This window comes from Synchiropus splendidus, chromosome 1 (assembly GCF_027744825.2).
Source record: "Synchiropus splendidus isolate RoL2022-P1 chromosome 1, RoL_Sspl_1.0, whole genome shotgun sequence".
In the NCBI taxonomy this organism is placed as follows: domain Eukaryota; kingdom Metazoa; phylum Chordata; class Actinopteri; order Syngnathiformes; family Callionymidae; genus Synchiropus; species Synchiropus splendidus.
In genome coordinates, this window is record NC_071334.1 from 16,559,181 (window position 1) to 16,578,880 (window position 19,700).

At 42.9% G+C, this 19,700-nt stretch overlaps 1 protein-coding gene across 2 annotated transcripts; it reads right to left on the reverse strand.

The window, feature by feature from the left end:
• Positions 1 to 241: 241 nt before the first annotated feature.
• cilp2 (cartilage intermediate layer protein 2) lies at positions 242 to 19,507 on the reverse strand. Of its 2 annotated transcripts, XR_008412930.1 has the most exons (11): positions 19,326 to 19,507; positions 11,903 to 11,968; positions 10,462 to 10,731; positions 10,208 to 10,390; positions 9,783 to 9,938; positions 9,375 to 9,692; positions 8,981 to 9,089; positions 8,198 to 8,355; positions 4,894 to 7,319; positions 4,426 to 4,477; positions 242 to 3,362 (listed from the first exon to the last, which is right to left on the reverse strand). XR_008412930.1 is itself a non-coding variant. In XM_053849081.1 (10 exons), exons 1-9 carry the CDS (start codon positions 19,387 to 19,389, stop codon positions 4,906 to 4,908), a joined length of 3,738 nt encoding a protein of 1,245 aa, XP_053705056.1. In that variant the 5' UTR covers positions 19,390 to 19,507; the 3' UTR covers positions 242 to 4,477; positions 4,894 to 4,905. The 2 variants fall into 2 exon arrangements, 1 of the variants encoding a protein (XP_053705056.1); XM_053849081.1 differs by having other exon boundaries at positions 242 to 4,477.
• Between the last annotated feature and the right edge of the window lie 193 nt (positions 19,508 to 19,700).

The window sequence follows — 19,700 nt, forward strand, 5'->3', positions numbered from 1 at the left end:
CATTGTGAATGCCATGCGGGAGAGGAAACATTTGAAACAGTGCAGGATGATCCTGACTAGCAACGTACAACGATCTTCCCTAGTTCTTTACAAGACCATATTTTCAAAGGAGGGATTCAGGCCCTCACACTTGAAGAGGAAACAAAATCTGAACTAGGAACCAGTTACAACGCATTTTTCAACCATTCATCCGTTAGCCTTCTGCAATGACCACACACTCAGTGGACTGAGAGAAAAAAAAGACATTTATTTACAATTATTTAGTACAGTGGTATAGGATTTTATACACTACACAATTTACATACCAGAACACAATAGTTCTGAGAAACTCCCCATGCATTAAAAAGTACTTTAATATTAGTTTCACTGAACTGCCAAGAGTTGATAAATGAAATTCATGCTGTCCCGTAAGTTATAAAAGGTTTTGAGTATGACCTTTTCATGATCTCCTAGAGATGATCCAGACTTGTATGCTACTGCTACTTACATGTTTGAAACTATATATATATATATATATATAAAAAAGACAGAAAGGTGCTTTTGAGCTATTGATGAAATGTAATGTGTTATTTGTTTTGGAGAATTGTGAATGGCGACCTGGTACATTGACTGTATTACGTCATAGAAAAGAAGTGGTATTTCAAGTTGGATGCAAACACATCTTGACGTTTTCGTTTCCAATCACATTTAAAACCTTTAGTGTTTACAGCACAGGAATTGTACCAACAGAGAAGATCTTGAGGCTTGTGTGACCATTCTTCACTCCATATGGCTGGAGATCAAAACATACACGTTTAAATTCTAAAATAACCCTTTTGATCTTTTTCATAAGGAAGAAGAAGGCCTTCCCACAGAGACTTACGAAGATAAACATTCTACCTCGAAACTTCTGTCCAACATATCTGGTGGATTCTGAGCTAAACTCTCTTCATTAGAATCTGAAAACTTTGGAAATGTTTTGTCTGTTAAATCTCTTTTGAAGTCCTCCAGAAGACAAAGCAGTTGTATAAGGGAGTCTTTTCCAAGCTTGCGTAATGGTTCACTCATGGTATTATTGTTTCCTCGTCCTTACCACGACAACTCCATTCAGGGTAGATCTGACCCTGCCGTCAAAGCACTTTCTCCTGCCGGCCTGCTTCCATGTGCAACCACTTTTGAAGATTCTTCCCATGATTGACTCGGACCACAAACATTCTACCTTTACCAAACACTCCCCCAATACGATTAAAGCTATCTCTTGGTAATCTTGCCCCTCTTTGGTCTAACATTTCCTCCAGTTGCTTTACAGATGTTGGGTCCTCTCCGTTGACCTCAACCCTTTTTTTTTGGGATAGAATTTATCTCTTCGCACATCTGGGTTTCATTATTTTCTTTTTTTGCCGGTTAGATGCGGCTCCTGCTGCAGGGTGAAGTTTGTTTTCATCTGCACATCTGAACCCTTCAGTCATGGATGGCTCACTGGCTTGTAATTGGAGAGGTCAGTGATAATAACCGGGATACCAGGAAGTGTCACTCTGAGTTTTTTTTTCTTCTTTTTTTGGGAGGGGGGCTTAGAAGAAAGTGCTTTGTCTCAAAAATGCAAAATGGGCTTGAGTTAAGGTTCTATTTGTGTAGCATTTATGCACCTTTTTTAGCTTACAGTTTATGCAGGCAATGGTTGAAAGAGCTAAATTCATTTAGTTACGACTCAAAAATGACTTCAATTTGTCTCTTTTTGTGCTCATCATTTCTTATTCCACACCTGCTAAAGTAAATGTGGATAGGCAGAAGTCGCTTTCCATTTATCAGGCCCCTCCTCTCCAGAATGTGGACAACCTTCATGGCTCTGTCAGACCAAGACTGCTTAAAGCTCACTCCATTGAAGTGGTTTAAAATGAAGGAAACTAAAGTGCTAAAGTTGCTTTATTGCAAAACATTCCTCTTCGTAGATACTTTTGTACAGCATGGACGAAACATCAGGAATACACTGAGCCCAAAGGCCAGTTCTGTTCTTGGAGGTCTTGCTGGATCCAGACGTCAGCGACTATGTATTGGGGAAGCTTACATCGATGTTGGGGAACCCACCTGACCGTCTACATGAAAACGTCTCAAAGACACACCTATTTCTCCTGGGACTGTTTTGACTTGCTATGATAGTATGCAAACCAAGGGTGTCAAACTCAGTCACGCTGAGGGCAAATGTTGAAGTCCAAGACATGGGCCTGACAAACTGTGCATGGATGTCCTGAAACTAGACTTGTGGCAAGCAGTAGAAGTGCAATGTTATTCTGAGACGCAATGTTGCTCCTGATATCAGTTAATTACATTGTCATTATAGTTAATTACTTTGTCGTTAATTCTATTATCTTTCTGTCTTTTAATGAATTAGATTCCACCTGTTGTCTTGTGAGGCACTTGTGGACAGATAGTAGGAGCAGGAAGTGTCTGTCTTAAATAACATGAGCAGTGATAATTCCCGAACCTGTAACGCTCCAGTGGCTTCCCCTTGCTTTACATTCATCATATCCAAAACTGCGCTTGAAGACATTGAATGATGAAATGAAGACGTGTGAAAGGCATTTTGACTTCTCTATTAGACTCCTCTACTGTATTGTACTCTACTGTGTTGTATTTTCAGACAGAATGACCAGGGGCCCATTTCAAGAAGCCAGTTAACCAAAGGTGGTGAGAAAGATGGACGCATGGGTTGTCTAACTCTGAGGTACAAAACTCAGGGGGGATTTATGGTTCAGTCCACCCAAAGTCATAGTAGATTCAGCGCCTGTAAGAGGAGTGTGGCTCCACCCACTTTGCTTCAAGATGGAAACAGAAATCACTGTGTCGTGATGAAGAATGGTGACCGAGTCAATGTAAGTGTTAAAAATAAGAAAAATAAAGATATTTTCCATATGAACATTCATAGAGTAGAACATATTTATCGCTATTGTACACAAAGTTATTGTACAAAAAATTATCGTCACACTTTTGCACTTTGTCCTGTATATTCCATACAGGTGTGTACATAAAGTAAATATGCACCGTTGCATGCTATTCTTAAAGTGTGATACTTCACTACAATTACTGAGAGTCACCATCAGTCGGAGAAAAAAAATCCTGTATATCATTCAGTGTTATAATGGCCATTAAAGCTGTTTCTGATTCTATTCTGGAGATGTGAGGAATGGGACTGAATACTATTAATGTAGTAGTGTAGTAGTTGTTTTGGTGCAGAAGAAATGTGGACAGTATAGAATAACATGCAGCATTAAGTTGGACTTTAAGAGAACTTTAAAAAATGCACCAAGGTGATCCACCAATGACACCTCATCCTGCTAGTCTTGCTCCTATTGGTCAGTCCTTCTTGGTCCCACACCCTCTGCTTGCTGCATGTGAGATGGAAGGTCAGTTGTTTTAAAAGCACATTTTCTTAAAGAACATTGACAGACTTGTTCTCATCAGGGAGTGATACAACATTAATTTGGGTTGTCTTCTGCCGACAGTATCTGCGCTTAAACAGGAAACTGCTTGCGATCAGATTAGTTTCACGCTGTATGTTGCCTCAGTAACTGACGCAGAGATTTGCTGATCCTGCTTCAGGCGGCCGGGAAAACTAACTTTTCACTGAACCACCTCTCTGAAACGGGCCCCAAGTTGCTCTGCAATTCAACGCTATTTATTATCTTTCCTCTTCTGTTGTATAACTAGAAGAATAACACCATATTGCACATAAGAAAAATACAAATACTGCTCACCCACAAACATGGAAACAAACAAAAGTCAGCGATGTGTGGTGAGAATACTCGAGAAGCAGAGCACTTGTGAATTTGCCACTTGCAGAAGTCCTGCTTCACAGTCAATTATTATCTTTTCTGCAATCACTGAGATTGTTGCATCTTTTGCTGAGAGAGGGTGTTTGGCAGCGGCGCTGTAGGCACCGCGGCATGTTAATGAAAAACAGTAGGAGGCATCAGCGAAAACATCCCTTGTTTACCGGATGGCATGCCTCAACGCACTGCAACCAAATGACGTGTCCCATGTTTGTGTGGAGAGCGTCTGAGTTTGTCGATAAAAGGCTCAATGTCTGCCTCCTTCAGGAATTTCCGGCACAGTGGCTCATTACATGGTGTTCTGGATCTGTCTTGCAACAAAGTGTTTAGGGGAAGTACGGTGGGTTTCGACTCAAACATTGAGATACGTCAGAAAAATGTCAAACAGTCTGTGTCTCCAAACAGTTCCAGTCTATTCAAATACGTGCCAGTCACCACATTAAATACACAAATAAGATGAATGGTTTTCAAGGGGCAGGGCGAGAATTAATTAAGATAAATGTTCAAGTAAGTAAGATTAATGAGTGTCCTCCATCACGTTCAACGTATTTGTTGAGACGATGACGTTCCAGTTTTGTAGTTTCCTTCACTCAAGAGGAAGTTCGTACTGATCACCAACCTGGATTCTTTAACAGCCACGACATAAAGCCATTGTCACAGTTCCTGAAGATCTGTGGAGAAATGAGAAGAGATTAACGTTACAACTTTAGCAGTGCAGCTTGAGATGATGATTTCATCTCTGAACAAATCCTCCATTCAAATTCATCGTGGTAACATGCGTGCTATTTGACTGACATGCAGCAGGACTGTTACAGTCAGTGTATAGTCAGTGTATGGCTCTAACAATATGACAGCGGCTTCAGTGCGGTCATTTTAGCAACTGCCAGTCAACACCACTAAGCTTGAGAACCTTAATAATGTTCACAGTATGAATGAGGGAGAAGACTGAGAGCATGAGATGCTATAACTACATAGAGAGATGTTGCTATAGAGGCATCTCCACGTAGGAGGAGACACCAACAGGCCATGGACAATATAAAGACTGCAGTGCAGAGGTGTTCTTCGAATTATAACAAGTTGTTCTCACCTATTAGCACAGTTACTGGCGCAGCTGCGAGCGCATGACCATCCTCCTTCTGGATGTACTGCTCACTCTTCGGCCTTGCGTCCTGCTCTGCTGCTCTGACGGATACACGACCACCTGGCTCGATGACCTCTGCACTTGCAGGCCCTCCGACTCTCTCATGTCCCGGGCCATCTGGGACAGTGTTTGACCAGGATTGGTTTGCAGACGCTGGAAAAGGCTCTCCCTTGTTATTTTCCTCTCCGGACAGCTGAAAGTCAATGCTACTCCAGAGTCAGACTTCATCTCTCGAGAGAAACCATCGGAAGTGCCATCAAAGCAACGACCAATTGCAATTTCTTTGGCCACCCTCGGGTTCTGGTCTGTAACGGTGTATATGCCATAGTTGTGGCCTAAGGGATCCACTGGGGCAAGCATAGAGAAGGCATGGGACTCGTTGTTGATGGCGACAGGTGGGTGTTTTATCAGATACTCTTGTAGGAGGCCATTGGTGCCGATCCTGCGACAGTTGCCCTGCGGAAGAATAGATATGAGGGACCTGTCCACCTCTGCTTGATCAAACAACATCCCACTACATTTGAACTCCACACAAGCGGCTGAAGTGTTGGCTTCTCGCATATCCCGGGTGCTGCGGATATCTCGGATACCGTAAAGTTTTCCTTTGGTCTGGCGATGTGTTCCTCCATGATTCTGTGACCTGACCATCACTTCCTTCTGTCCTTGGATCTTCACTTTGATAAAGCAGGCTCTGAACTCCTGTGGATTTGGCCACCAGGAAAGATAGTCCCCGGTCCAGGTGGTCAAATCGCTCTCCTCAAATGGGACGACATTATATTCGTACTTGTCCTTCTCTACTCTGAAGAACCTGAAGTGATTTGCATCCACTGGAGCATTTTCACAAGCAATCATACTTTGATAAGGATATATTGGTCCATTGGTTTCATCCAGGTTGTTTTGGTTTGGCTTTGGGAGGTTGATTTTAAAGGCCGTTTTCTTGAGAGCTGGATCGTCGTGATCCGAACGCTGATAGTCTATTTTGTCGAGGTAAGGTTGAGACACTCCAATTATGTTTGGGTTCATTTTTGGAGAGGAAGGAGCCGCTTCCAATTCTTCACCTCCCATCATAGCCGTGACATAAGCTGTGTAGGCATCAGGCCTCATTGCATCACAGAACGCTGGCAGACAGGCGCCATTTTGTCCCGTAATGACACTGTCAAAGCGACCCCACGCTCTGGGGTTTGACGAATATCCTGGTTTTGGCTCGAGGTTTATCAAGCTGATGACAACACCCTCAAGCTGTTCACTGGGAAGGAATTTGTCGCTCATGTAGGCGCGGACCTTAACAAAGCAGCGTCTGTTTTCGGGCACGTCTAAATTGAAAAGCCTACGTTCTCTGATCTCCATGTTGCCAATGAGGAACGTGCGCTCTTCTCTTTTGCTCCGCCCGTGACCACCAGTCGTAGTGGTGTATGAGAATTGGCTCTCCTCTTCCCAGACTCCAGTGTCTGGATTCAAAGACCACAACTTCATTTTGGGAATATGATCTTCCATTTTGACATGCTGCGTGTCAAGAAGGACTTGAACTGCTCCGGCCCCCAGCACTTCTTTGTTGGTCTCGTCCCTAAAGTCAACAGAAAACATGCCATATGTCCGTAAGGGCAGCATGTCACCTTCATCGTCCACAAAGTTGAGGTCACCAGGTGCTGCAGCAGCTGTAGTAATGTTTCTCGGGTCAATGAATGTGACACTGGCTTTCACAGTGCCCTCATAAAGCTCCCCACTGTCTTTGTGGAAGGAATTAGCCGGAATAACAAGTTGCCCAATGGGGTCTTCGCCTTTGATTTCCCCAAGGTTAATGGAGTTGGTTTCTCCTGCTTCAATATCAATTGGCGTCTGCTTTCTCATCACCTTCACGTCATGATAAATAGATCCACCTTTTTTGTCCAAAATGAACACTTTAGGAGTATCAATAAACTTCTGAGTGGGATCTACAAAATTCACCACGAGCCTTTGTGTGTCTGGAGTAATTTGCAAGGTGAAACCTCCTTGGAAGCCAGTGGTGCCCACCCTTTCTTTCCCAATGAATATGTGCCCAAAACGCAGAGGCTCATTATTGTCTGCCGTGACCACCCTGCCGCGGACCAGCACGGTTGGCTGCACACACTTCTGACAGCTGCATTCGGTGACGGCGCGGATTGGGAGAGTGTAGCTTCCACAGTCGATGTTTCGAGTTTCCATGTTTTGAACTCCACAGCAGAAAGTGCTTCCATCTCTGCACCGCATGTCGAAGTCAAGAGAGCCAGCACATTTGTTGTGTGGGCAGCGGCCAGCGTTGTAATACATGGAGTCCGTCCCGGGTTGAACACAATCTACAGGCAGTCGGATGAGATGGTTCTCAGGGGTGGAACTGCAGGCAGGCGATCCTCTGGCTGGAGTTGAGGGAAAAAGCTGTTTATTTTTGTGATCCTTGGAAAATGAATCACACACTCACGTGGATTTACTTAAATGCATGCAGCTAACATACCAACATTATTTGCTGAGCCAGTCAATGCATTTAAAAAAAATGTGTCACTGTTTTCAACACTGCCCAAAATCACATCCATGCAGGAAGCACACGTCTTCCCAGACACGGTTTATAGCTTAAAAGTCCGGAATAAAAACTCTGTTTATTATTTTATTATCATGTCTTTAGCTAACAGGTGCTTGAAGAATCGAGCCTCCCTTGTGAATTTTAGAATGCACACTCATAAAGTTAGAATTTGCAGGATTTATGTTTGGTCCTAATTTTCACCTCTTCAGTGAGCACCCTGGAGAGTGTAGCTGAGGATTTTTACTGGTTCCAGGTTCTCTTTAAATGGTTAAGACCAATGTTGTTTCAACTAATGTAAGCATCATAAAAGGTCTGGCGGGTTCGTGTCTCGTCATCCACTTGAGTTATACATGTGGTGCCTTGTCCAAATCCCAGCAATATTTGAGATGTCATGAAGTTCTGTCTCACGTTGTACTGCATTTGTGGCAGATGGTTTTTAGTAAACTCAATCTCGGTTGTTTACTTTTCCTCATGACTTCACTCACTCCAGTGAATAGATCAGGACTCAATACTTGCGGATCAAAGCTGCTCACAAGTGAAACTGAGACATGCGATCTTTGTAGTCAATAATGACCGACATGATGATGATGAATTGGGTTTCCATGACATCACAATATTGCTTACTGGAAAGCCCCACTTGAATGTTATAGTTGCAAACAACACACTTTTGGATAAATAGAAATATATTTATTACAAACTGGGTGAGGTCTGACATACCGATGACGGTGAGGAAGGCGGGAGTGGACTTGGCGCTGCCTGCTGCGCTGCTGCTTTTGCAGTAATACTGTCCAGACTGGTCAGTGCTCAGATCCTTCAGCACGAGGTCTTCATCATACTTGTAGATCTTTCTGTCCAGCAAAGTTCCATTGTGGTACCTTCAGGAAGGAAGCACATATAAAACAATGTAACATTGATTCTACTTTTGCATACACTGACCAACTGAGGTCTGAGTCAGCTTCTTCTGCTTTAACCTAATCTTCATTCACCTGTCCTCTTAAGGTCCATGAACTTTTCTTTAAACGATAAAACACCTACAATCTGCAACCTTGAGTTTAATCTGACCTTTATGTGAGGGCCCTGACGCCCTCGCACAACACACCACTCTACACACGGAGATTCTGTCCCACCACTGATCGACAAGACTAAAAAGCCAGCGTGATCACTCCTCACAGATTTACTCCACAGAATTAAAAGACCAAAAAGACAATCTTATCAGAGAAAATATAAACCCCTTTGTCTGAAAGGGGCAGAATCATGACAAAGCTTTATTATTGTTATGTGTGTACCCCACTTAAGATCTCGGCAAGTTGGTGTTTAATCCCAGTGGATGGAAGTAACGCCATGAAGACCAACACTGTCTTGACATCATAGTCTGATTCGAATATTTCTGTGTACGATCTAAGCCAAGGATGTGGCCAGTTCTTTCGCAACATCTAAAAAATGAAGTGAATGAAATTTGAAATCTGCAAACAAGGCAGCAATGCCTGGCGTTTGTCTTACCAATAGTACTTGTCAGGCACTGGAGATCCTGTAGCTTTGCAGCACAGCAGAACTCGTCCTCCTTCATAACGCACTTTATCCTCCGGGTGTTTCACAATGTACGGCTTTTCTGTCGAGGGGGCGAGAGATCTTAATGGGGTCACGTTCAATACGCATCCAAGTCTTCACAAAGTACTAAATATCGGCTGCAATGAAGAGACAACTTCAACTATATTATTGGAATTAAAAGGGATGCGATACATCATAATATGGAAACAGATCAAACCTGACGTTACGCAGTATGTTATGCAGTATTTTTAAGCAAGTAGCTAATGATGTGATGATCATTTTCATTGAGTGTGTAACATGAACAAGCAATATGTGTCTCCTAATACAAGTAAAGCGCTTAACTCACCGGCTGACTTGAGGACCGCTCGTACCCACCACGACCCTGTGGTATTGCTGGTGGGAGACATGGTGTTTGGAGCGTACTTCTCCTTCTTGATGGTGATTAACTTCACGTCAGAAGAGCAGGGTCCTTGGAGTCTGAACTGCCCCTTTTCATCGGTCTGTGCACGGACAACTTTTGGCTCCTTGGCCAGGAAAACCTGGGCACCTTCCACAGGGACCCCAGTCACTGTGTGGACTTCACCATGAAGTACATGACGGTCACACACACAGCTGCTGCAGTCTTCACTGGGGCGGCCCTCGGTGCACACACGCTGGCATTTGACTGTTGGTGATGTTGATGATGTACACAGAGAGGGCCGTCAGTTTAGTGAAGTCATGGAAACAAAAGAACCTTTGTATGAGAGACCTATACCTGGACATGGACTTCTACCACACTTCTGGACTTCAACTGCTCGTCCAGTACACTGTACGCTGGATGAGGTCCTCACACAGGTCCTCCTTCTTGATCTGCGCCCTCCGCCACAAGTCGCGGAGCATGTCCCCCACCGACCCCATCGACCCCACTCAGCTGGAGACAGAAAGACAAAGCTTAGTGAACCAGTTTCATATCATCTCAACTCTCAAGCAAAAAAGTTATTCTAAAATTCCAGGATAAAGACAGTAATCCAAGCTTATATACTTTAATACATTAACAAAGAAGACACAGAGATCAATATATGAGACTTCTATCCAAGTTTTATGGCCAACAAACTCTCAAATTCTCACTCACATCAGGGCAATAGTTTGTGGACTCTATTTATTCATTGTCACAGGCTGGATTTGACCAGTGGACTTCACCTGGACACGGCGGTGTTGCACACTCTCTCCTCTCTGAATGGTGACCCTGACATGCTGGAACCAGCAGCAGTGGGGTGGGCTGTGTGCTGACACATTTCCTCTGGCGCACCTGAACGCCCACATCGTCACAGACTGTGGTAGAACAAGGACCCCACTCGCTCCAGTCAGTCCAGTAGCTTTGCACTAGATCGACACAACAAACAGATGTTTATTTAAACAGCTCACGTATTCCTGTCTTGAGCGGCCTTGGGTACCTGGGGGACATTGGAATCGGACGTGGTAGTTGGAGCAAACCCGACCGAAGGGCTGCTCTTTGTTGATGCACCAGAACCCTTTGTCCAGACTGGAGTGGACCACTTCTCCTGTTTCTGTGGCCGCTACCCAGTCTGTGGTTCTGGCCTCCATGGCGGTGGGCCTCACACACACTCGCTCTCTGTAATAGAAGCGGATGGCCTCCAGGCGCTCGTAGTCTCCGTTTCCCCCAGGGTGGTCAATGTTGAACCAAGACGTCCACTCGGTCACGCCTGGAGGAGAATTCCAGGTTTAGGAGTCACAAAAACAACTCAACACAGCATCCAGGAGAGAGCAAAGGACCTGCAGCTGGCAATAGGTCGGGGTGACACGCAGGTCAGAGATCATAAAAATGTACACATTTAGGGGAACATCTGCTGAAAACCTATAAATGATGTCACAAAGTGAAACAAACAGGTTCCCAGCTGTGGGTGGGTTCACAACAGTTCATGTTTTAATCCAAAAATAAGCCAGCCATTGCAATGAATAGTTTTTCAGCGCACATCTAGGTTCTCCATGTTTTAATACATGTTTGCAGTGTTCGCGAGATTAAGAAGAAGTGTCAGAGAGCAATGTTCATTCATTTCACAATGATAATTTAGGTATTAATATGACAAATATGGAGCCTCTACCACATGTTTAACTCCTGCACAATCTGTTTATTTCATGACTCCAAGAGGCTTGACTCACTAATATACGTGAAATATAACCAGCTGCTCTCAGCTTCCACCCTCGTGGTCTGTTGAAACCAGAAGGGACTCTGCTAATCACAATGCTCTTTAACTCTTTTTAGTCCTTGTCGGTCATTTAATGTAAAGATAGAAAAAAAATGCTAATAATAAACTTTAGAAAAAAAACAGAGCGCCAAGCAGTGTGGCCATTTTGCAGTGGCCATTAGATTCCAACCACTTTGAAAGTACAAAAATCTCTATTTTTATCTTGATGCAAAGCTAATTCATCGCCAAAAAAGATTATTATTTTAATGACACATTTTAAATACATGTACAACAGTGCAAGTTCATCAAATGAACGCATGCGTTCCAGTTGACTTGTTTACAGTATATCCTCAATTGAAGATTCATAATAATACATTTATAAAATTAAAACTAGGGCCCTCAATAGATTTTTTTATCTCAATGAATCGCAGTAAAGTAACTTGCGATTTATGAATTGTATCTGTTTTAAATGTAACTTAAAGGAAGACTTCATCAACACCAGAGTGGCCAGTAATGCTTCCCTCATCCTCATGTTTAGTACCACAACTCAACTGACTAAACATTAAAAGGTCTGTTATCATTATACAGTTTTCTTCATTTAAATACAGTTTTTTTCTGGGAAATGAAATCCTCTGAAGACTACATCCTCAGCAAAGAAGGAAGTGTCAAGAGGTTGGACTTCCTCTACCTGTACTTTGTGTGTCCAGGAAAGCGTCTCTCCTGCTCCTGTCTGGTCGAACTCTCCTCTCTGTACCTGCAGACAAACATCAGTGTCATGAGTTTCAGCTTCAAAAGTAAAGCTCAATACAATTACATGAACAGATTTAAGATTCAGGATGTCAAACACTGTTGTGGTGTCCGTCGAACAACATGAAGAACGTCTTCAGTCTTCAGTCAAACACATTTCAGAGTACAACTGAGCCAGTTAGCTGTGTTTGATGGTGGGAGTCTGAAAATGTGATTCCAAATGAAACAGTTCTTCTGTTCAAAGGATTGAATCAGCAGGTGTATTTTGGATCCGTACGGGGGTTGCTCCATTTAGTAGATGTAAAAAGTGTGACGATCACAGTTGGAATGATCAAGTAATTCTCTGTAACCAGGAAAAAGTCTCTGTCATCAGTCAGAACTAGAACAACATGGAAAAACTTGACCTGGAAATGTTGACTTTGGTTGTTTCTCCTGCGAGTCAGTGACAAAGTTAGCCTGCTGAAATCCAAATGATTATAAATTTTCATCCGGGCTGGAGGCAAAAAATAAAATATAATGACTGTGTGATTGAGGAAACAGCTGCAGAGATGAAGCATTATGAAATTATGATGAACTTATTCCTTTTTTCCCCAAGGTTATTGCACATTAATGCTTTTTCTCGAAAAACAAAATGAACGTTCGCTAATGAGGTATAATCGCAGTAGTGTGTCCATTCATGTTTGATCAAGGTAAACAGCTCCTCATCTGGTTGTCATTACACACACACACACACACACACACACACACACACACACACACACATGCGGCACATATTTAAATTGAAATGTTGACTAAGCAGATTTGGCTGCTTGTACAGATCAGAATGGACGACTGCTGCCTGTTTTCTGTCCCACATGTCCCCCTCTCTGACCTTCATACGCCTAACCCGCCTTTCAAGTCTTAAGCAATGCTTCAATGCAGCCTCTTTCCGTCCACCTCCTCTCTGGTGCTCTGAATTTCTGTAGCACCAACTCAAAACATAAACTTGTTATACGTATTACTGCAGACCGAGTATCTATTTTGACTCACTGATGCGCACCAGACTACACCGTTTGACTGAGGTGAGTGAGGATGTGCAGCTGTGCGCATGCATTTCTATGTGCACGCCGGACACACACTGCTGAGTCTATGGAAACTTCCATCGCTATGATCCAGTATCTCTCTTCGTCCCTGAAGTTTTATGGTTCACTTCAAGTCTTTGTTTTTCGGCCAGCAAAACTAGATGGAACAAAAAGAGGGAGAAAGAGCTTCTTAAATGAGAAAAGGGGTTTTAAGTGTCTTCGGAAATAGCAGTTTTTGTTATGGACTGAAAAAGACAAATTTGTGTTTGAGTTTTTTTTGCTTTGTTTTTTTTCCCTTAATATTGTATGAGCATTTTATTTTATTTCATTTTTTACCAACTATTTTCACTTACCAACTTCTGCTGGTCATTTAGCCTCCATCTCAAAAATACTTAAAATGATTTGGAGTCAAAATATTTATGTCATTAATCACAACCGTGGCACGCAATATGTGAACCAACACACGTTGATACCAGGACACATAAAAAAGATCCACTATGAATTATTATATTATTATAATTGACAAAAGAATTTGTTAATTAATAATAAAATAATCTATAACCAAAAAAGACTCCAAGAAGAGAAAAAAAGAAACAATTAGAAAGCTTATCTGTGGATGTCCAGTGATTTTTCAATATAGATTTATTTCATACACACAAATGATCATTTCTCCTTTTAAGTATTGCTTCATACCAATGTGTGTGTGTGTGAGTCTCTGTGTGTGTGTGTGTGTTCTGGTAACAGCTCACAAGCATCTACTTAGGCAGGATGGTAGAGAAAATTGTATTTGCTTCGGCGCAGCATGTTTCTTCCTTGTTTACAAATGATCAAAGGCGAACTGAAACAAAATGCACAGCAGCCAGGCGCAGCGACCAAATTGTCCTCTTGCATTTGATCTACTTGCTGCTGACAAACCAGATCCAGTCCTCCTTGTTTATAAAAAAATAAATTTATAAACACAATTTAGATTCCCATTGGATTTTGAGGTGAGTGTTTTTCAAAGTGAAAGGAGATAAGAGCAGCGAAGGAAAACTATTGGAGTAGTGACCTCAGTCGTGGCAGGTTCACCCGCTCGGATGCCAGCAGCTCAGTGAGCTTATGCTGAGTGGCATGTTCGCACTTTATGAATTTTCAAAGCCACTGGATTTTATGAGGCTGTGCAGCTGGCATGCAAAGACACTTGGCTCATCAAGGAACGGAGCACTTGAAACAGATTCCTCCTGCCAAGAGTAACAAGGTTAGAATTTACAATTTCCCTTTTAGTGATGAAAGCATCTATCCTTAAGTGCCTTGTTGGTAAAGTTGTCCTTCAGTGCATGCCTTTGCTGCTGACCCTGTCCGTGTGACTTGTCCAAGTTTATTAGAACCCACCACCCGCCTCACAAAAGAAGGGACGTGCACCTGTGGGGTGTTAGCGTTAGCGTAAGCTTCCACTCACATAGCCTCATGGCTAATGGCACCGGTGTGTCTAAAATTCAGCTACCAGATTATTGCTTGTCCCACGTGTCTGGTTTGTCACTGTTACTCAGCCAGGCCACACTCTAACAACACGCTCTTATTTTAGAGGGCTAACTTTAGATTCACAAGCACCTGAGTTATTGACCAGCTTCCCTTTGCCGTTGAAGAACTTTGACCCTCAAGATTATCCTCTTTGAGTCACGCAACTTAACGGAGGTTTTGGTGTCAAATAAGTACATCAACTTTTAACTACCTGTTTTTTAAGAGCGCGAGGGCCAGTTAAAAAGGCAAAAGTGGCGCTTATATATAGTCTCTTTCACTGTGCAAAAGTAAATAGTCATGACGGCCAAATCATGTCACCGTGAAGCCCTATGAAAGTGGTATTATAGAAACACATTGAAACCTATTGTCCTTTGTATAAACTTGCTCAAACTCAGGTACAGTTTTGAACTCGTAACTGACTGATCCCATTTATTGGCCGCATGGCAAATGCCATCTTCCACTATTCCTGAATTGCATGATATATTGCTGAGTATATGACAGTAAAGTTGACAACCCTTGACAAAAAAATGATGTGTATTTTCCGAGCTGCTTTAAAAAAAGGGTGGCCTAAAACTAAGTAATGCATTTACCAGGCCAGTAGTGGCCGCTGTAATGCTCTGGCACATCCATATTGGAAGCGTGTGCACCGTAGCTTCTGCGTGTTAGCAGGACCATTTTCAAACTGTACATGAAATGAGACGTTGGCTTGGACGAGTGTTGACAGTTCTGAACTACAAATTGATGGAGACGTGGGAGAGTGACCGGAGACACGTGTTACTCGTGTTTTTTATCAGATCTGTGGTCACTGGCTGCTGCATGTTCTGTCGACACACGACAAAGCAGCAGTCTGTTTGGATTTGAATTTCATACTCTTCTACTTTGATTATGCCGTTAGAAAAGTGTTGAAGTGTTGGTGAGAATATTAAACTTGAAGAGCATGTGCTTTAACTGTTATGTCTGCAGCATGTCTGCGCTCACAGCGACCGTTCACTGCTCATCATAATGAAGGAGTAGCTGAATATATTGAGGACTTGTGTACTTCAGGAGGAGACCCGAGGCAGACGGAGTCGTGACGTCATTCTTTCGGATCATCAGCGTTCACGTTTTTTAATGTATCCACTATGGAGTATTGGAGACAGTATCTGAAAACTCTGGAGTGTCTGAGAGGTCTATCTGACTCTGTTTATGCGAATACAAACGATGTGTTTAGCTGTGGTCATGGCCCTAAAAAGTAGAGTAAATCCCGCCTCATATTGTTGAAATTAGAAGCATGAATCTTGTCCCCTATTTCACAAGGTGATACAGCTAGAAATGAGGGGGTCCAGGAAATGGATTACTGGGTTAGTAATAGCATATTGTACAAAATAATAAAGAAAAACTGTTTGGTGAATCCAGAACAAATGTCTTCCTGTAGTATTGCTGTCCAATATTCCCAATACCTCACAAAAAAAATGATAAATGCCTCACAAACTGTCGGACGGGACTAAAGCATAAAGAAGGTCTGAAAGATTTGGAGGTGCTGCGGGATGGAGGGATTTGTAGGTAAGTAGAAGGACTTAGGAAGATGTGGAACTTGACTGGAAGCCATTATGGATGGATAACTTCTGGTGTGATCAACTGCCAGGGACTGATTCGGGAGCCCACAGAGAAGCTTGTCATAAATAGGAACTCTTCAAATGTGTTTTTTGGAGAAGGGAAGTTCCCGCTTTTTGCCACGATTTACTGAGGAAACGGGGGCGAAGAGAGGGAACATGCTTGCAGAGGCGGGTGGCTCTATGGAGTCCATGGCTATATTGGATATGTAATTGTGCCAGATGTATTTGGGCTCACAGCGGGGGCTCTCAAGAACACCTCCGCCATCAGAGCATTTGGCGAAATGAAGCTCTGTAGTCAAATAATGGTGAGATATTTGGCTAAAATCAAAAGCTCATGTGAATATATTTGTGTATGAGTTTGTGTGTGGGCCTGTGAATGTGATGAGCTGTTTACCGCGACCCAGGGAGGCTGTTTATGTGCTGGCCAGGGTCTTTCGCTGAGGTGTGTGTGCGCTCACAGTTAGGCCTGCTCTTTCTCCTGAAACCGCTCCACTACGACTTACCTTGTATGCAAATATTCACGTTGGAATTTGTAAACATCTGTGGCTCATCAGCCGTTTGGACTCATGAACTAATGATGTAAATCAGGGATTTATAAAGGTAGCTGACAGATGCTGAAGGTTCTTCAAAGAAGGTATTAGTGGAACGCGGCGCATTGGTGTACAAAAGACAGAAACGCCAACAATAGGTGCTAAAAAAAAAAAAAAAAGTGTCCCAGCTTGAACTTATGAACATGTGGTGTCAGGTGAAGAAGAACTAGAATCTGGGAAACACTCACCCACACGAGTATGATTTACTGCAAAACTCTGTACTTCTACTCGTAAATAACTGCGGGCTACAGTGATGGGAAATAAATATTTGATGTAACCAGAACTGCGTTAATGGCTTTGATCCTCCATAATTCCGCTTTCAGTCTTTAAAGTGAGCTGGCCAGACAATAGTATGCAGTGGTCAACATCTGGAGAAGGAGAGAAAGAGGAGAAGAAAGTCCAGTTGCAGGGACACATAAATATTACAAAGCTGGTGGTTAAATCATTGGCAGGGTGAGTGAGTGAGTGGCTGCTTGAACACTGGGATTTTAAAGTATCCTTCAAGAAATAAACCGCTCTCAATGAAGTTACTTTTTTTGCTTGTCCTTTAATTATTTTGATGCAATGACCACAAACTTAAAAACACCTGTCATTTGAACCCCGCAACACGACACTACATTTTGTTTACAGTCACCAATTATCTTAAATTACCAATTGTGTCGATTTTTCATTTACATTTAGAAGAAATCTTATGCTCCAAACATCAATGTTCCAAACAAGTCTTAACAGAAAGGCAGGCTGGGTTATTTGACATCTATTAAAGATGGCTGACTGAAGCAAGAGGAGTTAACCATGGTGTTGGAAATAACCTGCCTCCGTTATAAAATATATTATTTGTAGTTAACTTCACACAATCTGAGAAAAGAAAAGAAGCTGACAGGAATCTGTGAGTGAAATGGTATTGTGACTCATATTTCTGTCTGTCCCACTAAGGTATGCCTTGTGCATTTCCATGCCCTCAACTCCGGCCCGCTGTCAGAAACAATTCAACAACCCTGTTATATACTTCTTCCCGAATGCAATCTACATTGTACTCATGCAACACTGTGGACTTGTTTTCAAATGGCTGATAGAAAATGTTTATTGAGAGATTTGATAAGGATTCATGACTGAGGAGGCTTTTTCTGTGAAATTATTTAAGCAAGGTTTGATACTAGTTTAATAAAGTGTGTGTGAATAACTAATGAACGCAACTTACCGTTCTGTATCTTTAGATGCGCTTGCAATGACTTATAAACCATTAATAGATTTACTTTTATTTTCATTGACTCTTCAACACTCAAGCCCAATGGGAAGTCTCTTTGAATGTATTTAAAAAAAACTTCATCTTGTGGCATAAGTTGTCTTTGTTCCTGCACTCCGGCGCCCTCTCGGGACCAGCAGTAGCAGAATGAATCATCAAGTGATCTGCTAACGCCAGTGTTGCCCTATGAGTTTAGTGGGCATCCGGCAACAGCTGCTGCCTTCAAATAGGAAAATAACTCATAAATCTTTACGCCTCTGTGTATATGCTGAGAGTGACAAGAGGGCAAGGCCAGCGGAGAAATATTTGGAGAAAGACAAAGGCGGGGGATTTGGTGAAGACAGACAGCAGAACGATGTGGAAAATATTTGTCAAATAATACCCGGGGGAGAAAAATTGGAGACAACAGTAAAGGTGTCCAGACGAATTGGCAGGCCCACTCAGGCAGGGGTTATTCAGCGGTGGACAGAACTGGGGACTAGCTTTTCAATTGGAAAGTGTGACATTCTGGCCCATTTGGACAGGAGAGTCATTTTACCTGTGCCCTTTTTTATATTAAGTACGGACAGCAGGTGGGGAAAGGGGTCATCTGGTTTGTCATTATTGCTTGTGGTTGCCACAAAGACAATTTTTTTGTGAATTTTAGGTGGAAATGGCAGCATATGTGCCAAAAATTCTCCTTTACTTCTTAAAGAGCGTGGCTCGGGATCGTACATTTTAGCAGTCTGTTTAAAGGTTCACATTGTCTCCGAGGTGGAGCCAAGTCTGATTTTCCTCCATCCAGAATCATTCATTCATTCAGCCTCTCTCTCCACAACTGTCTTCTAATGTCGGATGGATTCATTCCTCGATGGCACACAGCCACAGCGAGACATTTATAAGTCAGATATGGAGACTATTAAGCTGTAGTCACACGAAAATATTTGCTTTTATGAACGGCCAGCACTTTTCTGTAGAAGAAAAATCAGGTTAATGGAGATCAGCTGTAAAGCAGACAGTAAATGACAGCGTTGGAAAACCAGCGCGGCTGCCAGCATCATTCAGGACTTTGACTTCAACACCAGGGAGTCATTTTTATACACACTTCTTTGTGTTTCGGACAGATCTGGCTTCTGTGCAGCGGTGGTGCGACTACATCCACTTGTCATCAATCTGGATTTAAAAGACACCCGGCTGTCAATCAAAAACCCAGAGAGGCAGAGCAGACGAATCCTAGTTTAAATAAACTCCTTCCATCAGCACGTGTTGCCGATTAGCCGGGTGCTGAAACGTGCTGGTAACACAATTCAACGCTCCGGTATTCACAGGATAAAGCCAAGTTATGTCATTGTTTGCATGTGCCTGCAGGTCAAGTGAAAAGTGTGGAGGTGCTTACCTTGACCCAGAGCCTCTGAAGCCAGGACACAGAGCAGGAGGGTCGCCCTCATTAATCCTGGCATGGTGGCACAATTACAACCGCAGATCACTGTTCTGAATCTGCGAGACTCAACTCTGAACACTTCCAAAAGTTAGTCTCTCCAGATGTCAGGTGTGTGTGTGTGTGATGCTGCCGGTCCAGTGGAGTCGCGCCGCCGCGCAAGTTGCTGAATTGAAGGCAGGAGCTCAGTGGTTTTTAAGGAAAGGGCACGGTGACTGTACGCCAATCCGGCCCCTCTCTGCACTCCATTGGCCAGTCAAATGTAACATCTGGGTCCCCCATATCCTCTTCCAAAAAAAGGTGAGTGTGTGGAATTGGTGGGGAGGGAGATGG

Bases quoted from the DNA above. Each gene is read 5' to 3' on its own strand.
- cilp2 (XM_053849081.1), bottom strand. From the start codon at position 19,389: ATGCCAGGATTAATGAGGGCGACCCTCCTGCTCTGTGTCCTGGCTTCA. The intron at 10,391-10,461 runs GTACCCAAGGCC...GTGTCGATCTAG, and splicing joins CCGATTCCAATGTCCCCCAG to TGCAAAGCTACTGGACTGAC. The intron at 9,693-9,782 runs GTATAGGTCTCT...CATCACCAACAG, and splicing joins TGGTAGAAGTCCATGTCCAG to TCAAATGCCAGCGTGTGTGC.